This window comes from Sceloporus occidentalis, unplaced genomic scaffold (assembly GCF_023333645.1).
Source record: "Sceloporus occidentalis isolate IW3139 unplaced genomic scaffold, rSceOcc1.0.p SCAF_5, whole genome shotgun sequence".
In the NCBI taxonomy this organism is placed as follows: domain Eukaryota; kingdom Metazoa; phylum Chordata; class Lepidosauria; order Squamata; family Phrynosomatidae; genus Sceloporus; species Sceloporus occidentalis.
In genome coordinates, this window is record NW_028316985.1 from 122,476,631 (window position 1) to 122,490,361 (window position 13,731).

The window sequence follows — 13,731 nt, forward strand, 5'->3', positions numbered from 1 at the left end:
CCCATCCTGGTAGCACAAAAAAAAAAGAAAAAAAAAAAAGCATGGATTTGCTCTAATCTCTCATCCATCCATCCCTTAGGATGAGCACAAACAGTTATGCCTGACAGAATTTTATAAGTTCTTTGGCATCATTTTCCTTTGCCTCATCCTTTACATCCTTTGTTACATGGCTCTAAGTTTTATCCTCAACTTATCCACGGGTCATATTAAAATCCGTTTATTTTGGCCTCAAAGACTGCTGTCGACTTATACATGAGGTCAACTTACAGCTGACTATATACTGTGTATCACTAAAAGGCCTTGCACTACACACCTAAGTGGCTTCAGGTTTACCTCCTGTTTTAAAAATGGGTAATGTCGTAAATACACTCCAAAACAAATATTACAAAAACAAGGAAAATGGAGGTAATGCAGCCCTCCAAAGTAAGGGCTGTGTGTGTGTGTGTGTGTGTGTGTGTGTGTGTGTGTGTGAGAGAGAGAGAGAGAGAGAGAGAGCTTTCTATCCCCAGCAGTTTCCCATTCTTGTCCTGCAGCATAATTAGAAAGTGAGAAGTGCTGGATTGTGGATGGATTTCTAGACTACAGGGCCTAGCTCTGAATTTCAGAGGCTGGCTTCTGTCCTCCAGTCCTCAGGATGAGTTGGAGGAATTTCAGGGTGAGAGCACTGTCTTGAAAAGTGTGTGTACTCTTTTCTCATTTGTTCGACTTAGTGTTTTTTATTTGAATGGCATACTCTGTGCAACTGTGAATGTACCATGCTTAAGGACATCACTAGGGGCTGCCTGCTTTAACGTCATCAGGGTCCATCCTCATGACCTCACAACGAATCATCACGAGGTCTCTGGTTTTGGCTCTGAGATTTCAGGGGGTAAAGCTGACCTGGCAACCTAGGTGCATCACCAAAAAGAGGATGCAGATCTGAATAATATTTGCCTGTGTGTTGAAATGTGCCTTTGCAAATTTAGAAATCACTGTAATTTAAATAGAAAACAACACACCACACACTTTAAGTGTGACCTGCATCTCGATTCAGCTGATGAACAACTTTAAGGCCCCTGCTCCCCCTTGTTATTGTTCTTGATCAGAGCTTGGGTCTGGATGAGATTTCAAGTAGAAGGCACTTTCAGAGAGAGGACAACTGTAGGTCAACTCTTCAAGCAGAAGACTCCTCTTTAAAGTATGATGTACAGCGACACTTGTTACCAATAAACGTAACTGAAATTCCCTTAGGATGTCTTAATCAGCAGAGATGATTCATGTTGCATATTTCATAACCCCCAAATTGCATAAGTGATCTTTTTCACAATTATTTTAGACCAGCAATGTTGCTACTTAGATAGCATGAGAAACAATGTGCCTTCAGCAAACAGGCATAACTGGAATAACTGCAAAAATCAATACTACAATCTGGTTTTCTTTTCTTGTTCCTTTGTTTTTAAATCTTGTTCTTCATGCCCCAGCAAAGATTGCGAAGCTGATATTATCACAGTATGCTAATTTCCTGACTAACAGTGCCATCACTTATTCAGAATTAAGTTCCACTATTATTTTGTGAGACTCCTTGACGATCATACGTAGAATTAAAGCCTAATACCTTGGCTGCTTTCTGTAATGATTTCTTTCTTTGGATATTTCATGATTTCCTAAAGTTCTTTTAAGAAAATACAGTTTATTGTTTTGTTTTTGCATTGTGTTTATAGAACTTTATTAGTATTTCACTGTAGTATTTGTTTTCATAATATGACATCTAGATAACTTGTTTTATAGGAAACATAAATACAAACAATAATTGATATTCTAAAGTACCAAGGATGTGGGGAGGGGGAGACAACTATATAAAACACATAAAGCAGGCCTTGAAACAGAAAGGTTAGGAGAATTTCAGAACAGTTTTGAAACAAACAGCAAATCAACAGTAGACTCTTAACAGATAATATCTAATTAAAAGTGGGATGCAGACCAGCAGACTTCATTACATAACTACAGTTATACACATTTCCATTGTAAAGAAAAGGGAGGCAGAAGGCTTCAGCGTTGAACTTGGGAGCCCAAAATCTAGGGTTCAATTTTTCCTCAGCCAGATGCTATCACACCTAATGTATGTTTGCTGCTATGACTACAAAAATGCATTTTATTATAATGCACTACCTCCACAAATGAGATGACAGATTGTCTAAATAAAATAATTCCAAAAAACTTTGACATCAGTTGCTTACAACTGACTTGGAAGTTATTTTTGGAATACAACCCTCAGAATCCCTTTTATCCTTTGGGCAAAGAAGTAGCTCCCTTTGCTCCAGAGATTAGCTTTGGAGTCTAACCTACTGTATAGTATCCTAAAACATCTAGGGCAGCTGTGATGGCCATATAGCAAATCCACTAACATCCAAACAATGATATCTTTATGGGCCAACTAAAATGCACAATTACATATTGCAAGCTTTTGAATTCACACTGGCTTTTTCATCAGGCAAACGCAAACAGGAGAAAAAAAATTGAAGATATTAGTCATAGGTCTGCATTTTCTGTATCTGGTTCAGATGGCAGGGAGGGCTATCTGCAGGCTATAGTATCTTAGTTAAACTTCATTTGGAAATGGGAACACATCCTTGTGGCTTTTTGAGGGAGGTGGGTTTCTGATCAAGTCTGGACTGTTTTTGGTCTCAAGAAGTGTGATTTTTCCTGCCATAGGTTCTTGGCTTTTGCCAGCTGTTGCTGTCTCCCTGTCCATGTGTTTCATTCTTTTTGGGAGATATTTGTAGCAATTGCTTGAATCTGCACTAGGAGTCTTCCAAAGGTTATTTAAACCTGGTTTGCTGAGGTAGTCATGTGGTTTGAAGGGCAAATTTCCCCTGAATATCTGAATTTTTTAAAAGCCACAGAGCATACAGAGAGAGAAAGAGACAGACAGAGAGATTCTTATTTCACTGATAAAACTATAACTAAAAAAATTAAAGCATAAAGAAGAAGTGTACATATCTTTTGATCTGTTGTGGAATTAAAAATAAAGCCACTTGAGTGTGGGATGAAAATGCTGAAGGCTATGCCAAGGATTGCCAGAAGATCCTTTGGGACAACAGAAACATTGTTTGGAATTTTAAAAACCTGCTGAGAACTAGAATGCCACCACCTCCTGATACATTTCCTCCAAGGAGTGTCAGATCCAAAATTACTGCACATAGTATTTTGAAGATAAGCTGTAGTGAGGAACTTGAACCCAATCCTGCTATCGTCACAACTTTCTAATTTATTTCTTGTCTGTTTCATATTGTGAAGGAGAAAGCACATGCTGCCAACAAGGCTTCACTCAAACGTATGCCACAGTGAACAATGCTGTAGTACCTTTGCCAGATACAACCATTCTCTCTTTAACAGGGATAGGCAACCTTGAGAGGAATAGGGCTTGTGACCCGCTTTTTGCCATAATGGCAAATTGTACCCTTTAAGAGCATTGGTTCCCATCTCCAGCTGTTTTTAAGGTCTATGGTGGTGGTAGTGGTGAGGAAGTTTTTCAAAATTGGAAGTGCCCAGAAGCTATTCACTTCTGGTTTAGAAAAAAGCTTCCACAATTCCACCTGAAACTGTAGCAGTGGGGGTGGGGTATAGGGTGAAAAGCTGAGTACCCTCCCTAGACATTAGGGCCTGTTTGACTGTTGTGCCAAAAAGTGCGGAAGGGGGGAAATGGCAGAAGATGGCCCATCTTTATAGAATGGGACTATCAACAATCTGAGATATGCTGATGACAGCATAATAAACTAGCAGAAAATCTCGCAGACCTGGAACAACTACAAAGGAAGATTTAAAAAAAAGTGCAAAGGTAGGCTTACTGTTGAACATAAAGAAAACAAAAAACATGACCATGAAGAATTTACACAAATTCGAACTAGACAATGAGGAAATAGAAGTAGTAAAAGAATTCTCATACCTAGGATCAAAGATTGATAAGAATGGGGACTGCAGCCGGGAACTCAAAAGGTAAAGAATGGGAAGGGCAGCTATGAAAGAACCAGAAAAGATCCTAAAATGCAAACTCAGCACAAAAGTTAGAATCATACAAGCCATCATATTCCCTATTACCATGTATGGATGTGAAAACTGGACAGTTAAGAAACAAGATAAGAAGAAAATCAATGCATTTGAGATATGGTGCTGGAGAAAAGTGCTGTGGGTTCTGTGGATGGCCAAAAAGACAAACAAATGGGCCCTAGAGCAGATCAAGCCAGACATCTCCCTGGAAGTCAAAATGACTAAACTTATATATGTGTCATGTTTGGACACATCATGAGAAGAGAGGATTCATTAGAAAAAAAACAATGCTGGTGGAGGGACGTAGAGAGGAAGGCCGCATGGAAGATGGATGGACTGTATTAAAGAGATCATGAGTATGAGTTTGCAGGAGCTGGGCAGAGCAGTGGAGGACAGGGGGTCATGGAGATGTCTCATCAGCAGTGTCGCCATGGGTTGAGACTGATGTGATGGCGGTTAACAACAACAGCAACAAACCAGAAAATAATTTGTCATTGCATGTAAATATTTCCTTTCATTTTACAGATGTGCAAAATGTAAATGGGATCCTATACACAGGATCAGATAGCTGCTATGCACCACAAGTGAGTCCAATATGGATGTAAAGACAACAAACAGTTTTCAGATGATTGCTGAAACTCATGACTTTTCTTCTTAGCTCTTACAGAGACCAGGTCTGACATTGGAGAAGGGGGCCCCCTGCTGACAAAAGCTGGTATGTGCACATTAGGTATTTTAAATACCATATATACTCATGTATAAGTCGAGGGCAGGTTTTGGGGCCAAAATTTTGGATTTTGATGTGACCCTTAGATAAGTCGAGGGTAAAACGTAGGGATGTGCAACAAAGGATCTAAAAGATGAAGCAAAAGAAAACAGTGCCAGAGAACTAGCAGTGATTAATTTCTGTAACTTTATAACTTTCCATAAATTTTATATTTTACAACTCTTTTGAGTGCAAGTTTGATCATGTAGTAAAGCACCAACTTCACATTTTTTTAAAAAGAAGACTCATTGCAAAGCAACATCATAATATCCTGTTTAACATAAGAATTGTCTTTACATTGAACTGAATGTACATAGTTGGGTCATGCTACAACATCTTCTGAATACATTTTTATCTAGAAGTATATTTTAATGAAACCAATAACATGCTTCAATGGGTTATTACAGTTTAAAAGTTTGCACACTAGTTGACCCTGCTGAAATCACAAGGACTGCAATCACAAAAGAGGTGAATAGACAATCCCTAAGGCTATTGTTCATAAGTTTCCAGGAAGCTTTTCAGTACTCTTTTTTAAACTATAACTTTGCCTGATTTTAACGCAGAAAACTACTAAACAAACCCCTATCACCGCTCTGTTTCTCTTGCCATTTCTTCAGGTTTTGCCAGAAAAAAGCCTTGCAAAGGAGGTTTGGGATAGAAGGCTGATCTGGTGAGTTTAAGAGATCAATGATACTTGCTGAAATGAAATACTGAGTGTAGTTTCCAAATATCCTGAGTACTTCCATACCTCTATATGACAGCTACAGGAAAAAAGATTCCACCTCAACTTTAGGGGAAACTTCCTGACAGTAAAAGCTGTTAGATGTGGAACACACTCCTTAGAAGTGTGGTGGACTGTCTGTGGTCTTTCAAATGATAAGCATGCTTGGGAGTGGGACATGTAGTTTGCAGTGGCACAAGGGACTGCCTGTTATCTTTCAAATGCTATGCGTGCTTGGGAGTGGGACATGTAGTTTGCAGTGGCACAAGGGACTGCCTGTGGTCTTTCAAATGCTATGCGTGCTTGGGAGTGGGACATGTAGTTGTAGAATTAGGCGGATGGGGGTTTGGTCACTCTCATCCTCAACGCCCTCAAAAGAGGGCAGCATGCCAAGAACAGTGCCCCATTTCTTTCTGGGGGAGGGGGCTTTGGGTGCCTTGTTACTGCCAGATGTCACCCCCTCTGATAGTAACCACTGTGGTCTGCACCCCCTGTACCTTCTAGTGATGCCACTGGTGGGCAGTAATCTCAATTTAAGAGATTATAAGCCATCCACTTTCAAAAACACACATTCAAACCCAACAGACTGTGGGATGGGGCACCTGATGAGTGAAATATAATCCCAACAGACCACTGCAACCCTGTCTCCCTGCCCCTTTGGCATTACCTACTGCTGTACAAGGATCTCAGGTGGATAAAGCTGGGAGACAGGACCTCCCCCAGAACTTCATCCAGCCAGGTATATGAAATATAAGCATGCTTATCCAGAATCTCATTCTGGATCAGAGATGTTTTTCCATTCACTGCACTGGCATTGAGTAGCAGTATTTTCAGCACAAGGGTCCTGTTGGAAAGGCTAATCAAACTATCTGAAATGAGGTACAGCTTGGGAACAACCAATATCTCCCTTCTACCAATATAACAGATTGTTTCCTCTTGTTTAATCTCCCCCTGATCATTACTGGTGTAATGGCTGCTTCCTAGGCTGCTTCCCCTCCCACCCCTTCCTTGTAGCACATTTTGGTTTGCAGGTAGGCAGGTATTTTAAAACAAACCCAATGCCCACCATCACTTCCTAACCAACGAGACTCAAAGAGATGAGAAATTACAGTAATCAAGGTGGCAAAGAATTAGTCAGGATAACAAGACCAAACAAAGAACAGGAGAGGAACACAGCAATGAATAAGATTTCAAATATCAGACTTTAAAGATTTTTCAGCTATTTGAAGGAAAGCATCAAGGGGGAGAACATGCAAACACAACTCCAAAGTACTTTGATCCATAACAAGGCTGTTATGAATGGCACTGAAGCAGACATATATTGCTTCAGTGCCAAGCCTGCTGTGTCAACATGCTTGACAGAGGTATTGCAATACATGTGGAGCTTTCCCATCTAACTTGAATGTAGGCAAACCTGTTCAGTTAGAAGCTGGTTTTGGCAGCACTGACTGAGTGACTGTTGCATGGTTTGCAAAGCTACCTCCATAACTTTCAGTTCAAAGAACTGGTAGTAGGTTAGTCCCAGCTTCCTCATCATGTAGTTTCAAAAACACTGAACAAACATTTGGGGATATAAACATGCAATGCACTTGAAAAACAAAACAACATAACATTGACCACCTACACCTACTATTTTACTTAGTCTGTAACCCCACTTTGATCAACTGGGAGAAGTGGGAAATATAAATATTTTTTTTTTATTTGTATGAGGGAAATCAATGTTGAAGTAAAATGTGTAGAAACAGTGCAGCACGGGGTTGTAAGATTACTTTTAACTACTCCATGTTGCATCCTCCTCACCAGTGTTGACAAGTAAGGATTGTGTGTTATGGTACAATAGCATTCATAAATGTCAGCAAGGTGAGCCACTGAAGAGTTACTAGTCTATTATTCTCCCACCATGTGTTGTCTGCATACTTTCTACAAATTTGTGGATAATTATTCTAGATTACAAATTCCCCTGAAGTAAGCACACCAGGTTTACACAGGGTTCTTCTCCCTTCTTATGTATATATTATAGTCTGAGACTTTTCTTTCCTCAGAACTATCTCTTTAACCCTTAATTTTTTTACTGGCCCTAATTCCTTCCCTACTTCACTCACTTAATAAGTGACTCACAGATGGGCTCCCAGTATCCTTTCCTATTAAATGTTTTATTATTATTATTATTATTATTATTATTAACCTTTATTTATAAAGCGCTGTAAATTTAAATGTTTTAGTATTTTGATAGCATGCTTCTGATGTTTGTACTTATAAATTACTTCAAGACACTCCTTTGTAAACAAGAAATACACCGATAAGATTTATTTACAAACAGAACTTAACTTAGTTTCTTCTTACAGTTGGTACTCAAATCTTGCTGTTATAATGTGTACATCACTTCACTTGTTATAAACTGTCTATGTTCCAGTTCCCTCACTGACTTGGTTTCCATCTGAAACTGTTTTATTTCTCTAAACATAAGTTTCAATAAAGCCATTCATCAGGTGTATAAATCCTATGAAAGACTGGCTCAATTCATAAACATTTCCCCCGAATAAGGCGGTTATGAGCACCCTTGAACTAGCTCTTCACGTCCCCAAAGAACGTGACACACTCAACTAATTTCACTGGACTCCTTTTGTCCTTTTAAATCTTTTTTCTTTGCACAGGAGCCTGAATCCCACTAAGGCTTTGTACTGAAACCTCTTCACATTTTAAACCACTTACAGAGTGCTATTTCAATGATAAGTGGTATAGAAATGTATTTGCTATTGCTAAAATTGTGTTGCCTATATAAAATAGCAAATTCCAAGTTTGCTTTTGGGATTTTTTGGAGTGTGAATGTTTCTAAGCTGTGGATGGTTGAATCTGTGGATGCAAAATCTGTGAATATGGGGGGCTGACTGTACTATAGAAGGCAAAATGAGTTTACATTTCCTCTCAGCTACATTACTGACATAATTCCTTTTTCTTTCTTTGTCCTCTCTTCAGCATACCTGGGAGGTTCCAATTTGATGACAATATCCACTAGAGGGGAGTCACATCTTTGTGACCCATCTAACTTCTGCCAGAATGACAATTCACAGATTTGATATTTGAAAACCATGCATGAGCACAAACACTTTAGGTTTTCAGCTTGCCTTGTTGCTTGTCATTTTCATCTTCTTCTCTAGTTGGACTCTACATGGGTTCTCTTGAGGTCAATCCATGCCATCAAATCTAAAGAATCAGAAGGGATTATGCATTGTAAAATATGTAACACTCAATGCAGAATACTTTCAAATACCCATGTATAGAACAAAGCCATAATTTTTGTATTTCAGCTTTCACAGTTAAATAATATAGAAGACACAGTGCTGACTTTCAGAAACATTCACTTTTGACATATGAACTTTTTCCTTGGTTCTCTGATTTGCTGTGGTTCTGTATAGTGTACCAATACACTGTTGTGATGCTGAAATTTTGTATATGTGTGTGTGTGTGTGTGTGTGTGTGTGTGTGTGTGTGCATAAGTCAAATTAAAATATTTTTATCTTATAAGATTTGAGGAAGGTACATTTGAACAGTGTTCACAAGCATTAAAGCCGTTGAAAGCAGGGGTGGGCAATGAGATGATTCCTTCTCACCTAGAAATTTACAATTCTGCAGACGTGTGTGGGAATAAAGTCTTTCTGACAGCCCATATAGGGTTTTGAAATAAACAACCATCGCTTTGAATTCTGCCTTGAAATGGACCAGTAGCTGGTGAAGCTGGCTAAGTTAAAAACTCAAATGCAGGGATACCAAACATTTAATTTGGGTCCATAAAGATTGTGGACCAGGAGCAAGACCCCTGCAAATAAAAAAATAATAAAATCATGTTTGTAGCATACCTGCATCATCACATTTAAAGTGCCTGATGATACATAGCAACTTCAGTAATTGTTATATCTTAAATTACTGTACTTTTATCCACTCATTAATAAATTCAGCCCTATAGGCTATGAATGGTTATAAATAACATTCACAGGGATAAATACTATTAACAACAACAACAACAACAACAACATAACTAATTTATAGCCTGCCTCTTCATGAGGAATCAAAGTAGTTTATAAGGTCATTCTAGAACACTGATTGGCGGGAACACAAAGAAATGCCAACTGTATCAGGATTGAAATTGGGGATAAAAATATGATATATTTAGATGTAAATTTATCAATTAAGTTAGATAATATTGTACAGGGTAATAATAATCAATTATGGAAAAAAATAACCCAATCTCCAAATGGGCTAGAAAAAAATTTGGAAAATGCTATACAATAAACATCAATGTAAATTGCAATTTAAAAATAATCCCTTTCCCACCCCATTCCCAATTGTAAAAACAACAATAATAATATCAACAATATTCAAAATAACAAAATAAGTAAATAATTATCATTACCAGTAATATTAATAAAAGCACAACAAATAATGACTCAATTACCACCAATATTTGATTTACTCACCTGTTAATGGTTTCCCAGTTGCACTGTCTTCTTGAGTAGTGCATCCTCTATGGCTTGACACACCTGGATGGATATTTTTGCCACAGTTGATACCCCTGGCACATGGTGCCCCCGGCATGCGAACCTGAAAAGGTTCACCATCAGTGGACAAAACATCACCTTCGGCAGTGATGGCGAACCTATGGCTCACCTCTGGCTGCCATCCTCCAAAGCCAGTTGCCTGGCCTCTGAGGGACCCTTTGCGGTCGAAGGGTCGCCTCAAAAAAACCTCACCGTTTCTTCATGTCTTTCAAACATACATTGCAAGGATAAAATCTGGAGAATAAATGCATGGATTCTCTAATTTCATGTTGTTTCTTCTTAGTGGGGCGTTCAGGATAGGAAGCTGCCACCGAGTATAAAAACGCCCAGGAGTATCTCCCAAATTGCTCTCGATCCAAGGGACCATCTGCATAGTACTCTTCATCTCCCCTTTTCTGTAAGAGAGAAATGCATATATGCTTATGACATTGCAATTAATGATGGGGAAGGGGGCAAATGTGATAATTTGCAGACAGAGCTGATATGTCAAGGAGGATTGAGGGGTGAATTTCCACCCTTCTTCCTCTTCCTCAGCCCGGCTCTAGCCCCCTCCCCCCCCCCACAGGCCCCTCTTCACCCAGGGCTCTCTCTGGGCAGAGAACTCTGAGCCCCATATGGATTAACACATAGTGTGTGAGATGATACAAGCCAACCATGACATGTCTGAGTACATTTTAAGAACGGGCTTCAGATATTAAATCTTCTGTCTTTTCCCTCTTCAATGAAACAAAGATAGCAACAGAGACCATTAAATAAGACATACATAGTGAAGTTAAAAACCTATATTAAAAGATACTGCTGTGGCAAAAAGTTTTGATTTCATTTGTCTGGTATATTTGTTGATAAACCCTTAAAAACTGACTGTTACTTTGTACCATTTTCCAACACACTTCTAGTGAGGAAACCATCTCTCTGACCAGTTATCCACTCAAAGAGTCCTGCAAGAACCACAAGTTACAAGGCATAAATATAGTAAGGTCCAAGGCTAGAAAGCAAGTAAACATGCATAGGATTTTAATGTAAGCCTCTCATACCTCAGCCTTAGTTCAGTTTACATGGAAATCAGCCCAGTTTCAAGAGAGCTTACTTGCAACTCCATGTGAGCATGAAGTCCTATTAAACCAAACCATGGCCTCAATCCCACTACAAAAAAGCCCTGGTCCCAATGCAAGGTAAATTCCTCTAGTTTCAATTTGAATTTGATATTGATTCTGATTGGATCAATTCAAATGGGAAAAACCCGCGGCAAAGAGCAAAAGTGTGGGGTTTCCCGACACTACATTTTTGGCAGTAGTTTCCTGAAGGATCGATTCTGAAGCGAGTTTGCAACTACTTGGCTTGGCTCCATGTCATGAAATCCCAGGAATTCTAGTGGCACCAGAGCTCTCTGAAGAAAAGGCTAAATCTCTCACAAAACTACACTTCCCAGAATTCCACAGAATGGAGCCAGGACAGTTCAAATGGTGCCAAACTGGATTATTTCTGCAGTGCAGATGCACAAGTTTATACATCCTCAGCTGTATCCGCACTGCAGAAATAATTCAGGTTGACACTGCTTTAATTGCCATAGCACAATTCTAAGGTATTCTGGGAGCTGTAGTTTATTATGGCACCAAGCACTCTCTGACAGAGAAGGCTAAACAACTCACAAAACTACAATTCCCAGAATTCCATAGCATTAAGCCAGGGCAGTTACTGGAGTGAAACTGGATTATTTCTGCAGTACAGATGCCAAATTTATAAATTGTCAGCTACTGAAATAATTCAGGTTGACACTGCTTTAACTGCTATGGCTTGATGGAATTCTGTGTGAATTGTAGTTTATTGTGGCACCAAGGGCTCTCTCTGACAGGAAAGGCTAAATGTCTCACAGAACTACAGTTCTCAGAATTCCATAGCAAAGGGCTCAAAGTGGTGGATGCATGTGCTGTTTACCTTCAAAGTCATTTCCAACTTATTCGACCCTAAGGTGACCCTTTCATGAGGTTCCCTTGGCAAATTTCTTCAGAGGAGGTTTGTAATGGCCATTCCTCTGAGGCTGAGAGAGTGTGACTTGCCCAAGGTCACACAGTTTACACGGCTGGGATTCAAACCATGGTCTCCAGAAACCACAACGCCATGGCATTTCCAAATTTCTGGTTGTTAATGTGCTGCTTATTTTGTCTCCATTGTATACTAGTTTTAGAGATGCTTTAATCATGTAATGTTATTGTTTTAGATTGTATGCTATGCTGCCTAGCAGGTTCCCCCCCCCCCTTTTCCCTATTTTATTTGACTCCTGCTGTGTGAAGCAAACTGTGTGCAAAGTTTACAGCGCTCTATAAACAAATGTCAATACACCCATCCCTCCGTGTTTGTGGCTTTGATTATTCACAGATTTTACTACATGTTCTCTCTAGGAATATCCCTAGGTCCTCCAGTGCAACTCCATGGGCAACTTTAACCAAAATCACACCAAAGGACTGAGATTCCTAGCGAGAACACTCCCCTAAACATTTGTAGCTCCCCAAGGGTAATTCTATGGCCAATGTCTGGCAGATGTTGACCACAGAGTTGCCCTGGAGGACCTAGAGATGCCTAGAGAGGCATTCTCTCAGGGAAAATATAGTGTTTTTGTTACCCCAGCGAATGTGGGGGTAAAGTGTAATAATAATAATAATAATAATAATAATAATGGTAATAATGATTGTAATAATAAGTAATGTTATAATAATAAAATAATAAATGATGTAATGGTAATAATAATAAACACAGACCCCCACCCCTCCACAGCCGCTCCAAATGGCGGCGAAAGGGATGGAAGCGGAAGAAGCCACACATTGCCGATCCCAGGGGAATTCCCTCAAGGTTTCTGGAAGCCACTCCGTTTATTTTCTGGTCCCAGAAATATTTCAGGTTTTTTTAAGGGGAATTCAACTTCTCCCCAAAATGGCTGAAAATGGCATAATGCCTTCAGGCCTAAAAAGTGTTGCCAATCACTCTCACAGGAAATTCCCTGGTTGGCTTTGCGAATGCCCTCCAAATTTCTTGTAATGGGGGTGGGACATCTGAAAAAACATGGCTTCAGCCTAAAAAAAATGGCTGAAGAAGAAACATGCCTTTTTGGGCCTAAAACAAAATGGCCGAAAAACATGCCTTATTGGGCCTAAAACAAAATGGCTGAATAGGCCTTTAGACCCAAAACAAAATGGCTGCCATTCCCAGTTCCTGCCCCCTTTTGCCTAGTTCCCATAGTGCTTTGCAGCCCCTGAGCCAGACCTACTGGGGAATTTGGAGGCATTCAGAATCAGGGGAGCCAATCAGATTGAAGCAGGGGAATTCCTTGGAGGGTGATTGGCAACTACTCTCCACTCCATCCTGGGACTGAGTCTCTGGAGCTGAAGGAGAGAGACCACCCCACTCCCTTCTCTCTCCAAGCCTGCTTCCTAAACTAATGGAGAGAGACTGAGAGAGAGAGAGAGGGAGGCCCCTCTGGTTCTTAGTCTCCTGCTGCTTCTCACAGGAGACAGATTAAACACCTGTTGGAGCCATGATGGCCATATAACAAATCCAGTAAGAAAGAGCCAAACATGGATGCCTTTATTGGGCCAACCCAAATGCACAATGGCATACTGCAAGCTTCCAAAGTCATGCTGGCTTCTTTGTCAGGAGAGAGAGAGAAA

General features: G+C 39.8%; 1 protein-coding gene across 2 annotated transcripts; it reads right to left on the reverse strand.

Moving 5' to 3' along the window:
• Positions 1-7,865: 7,865 nt before the first annotated feature.
• LOC149312768 (FAD-linked sulfhydryl oxidase ALR-like) lies at positions 7,866-13,374 on the reverse strand. 2 transcript variants are annotated; one of them, XM_089526985.1, is made up of 4 exons: positions 13,332-13,374; positions 10,288-10,464; positions 9,989-10,112; positions 7,866-8,717 (listed from the first exon to the last, which is right to left on the reverse strand). In XM_089526985.1, exons 1-4 carry the CDS (start codon positions 13,347-13,349, stop codon positions 8,668-8,670), a joined length of 369 nt encoding a protein of 122 aa, XP_089383111.1. In that variant the 5' UTR covers positions 13,350-13,374; the 3' UTR covers positions 7,866-8,667. The 2 variants fall into 2 exon arrangements, 1 of the variants encoding a protein (XP_089383111.1); XR_016281428.1 differs by lacking the exon at positions 13,332-13,374 and adding an exon at positions 12,832-13,088 and having other exon boundaries at positions 9,989-10,464.
• Positions 13,375-13,731: the final 357 nt, after the last annotated feature.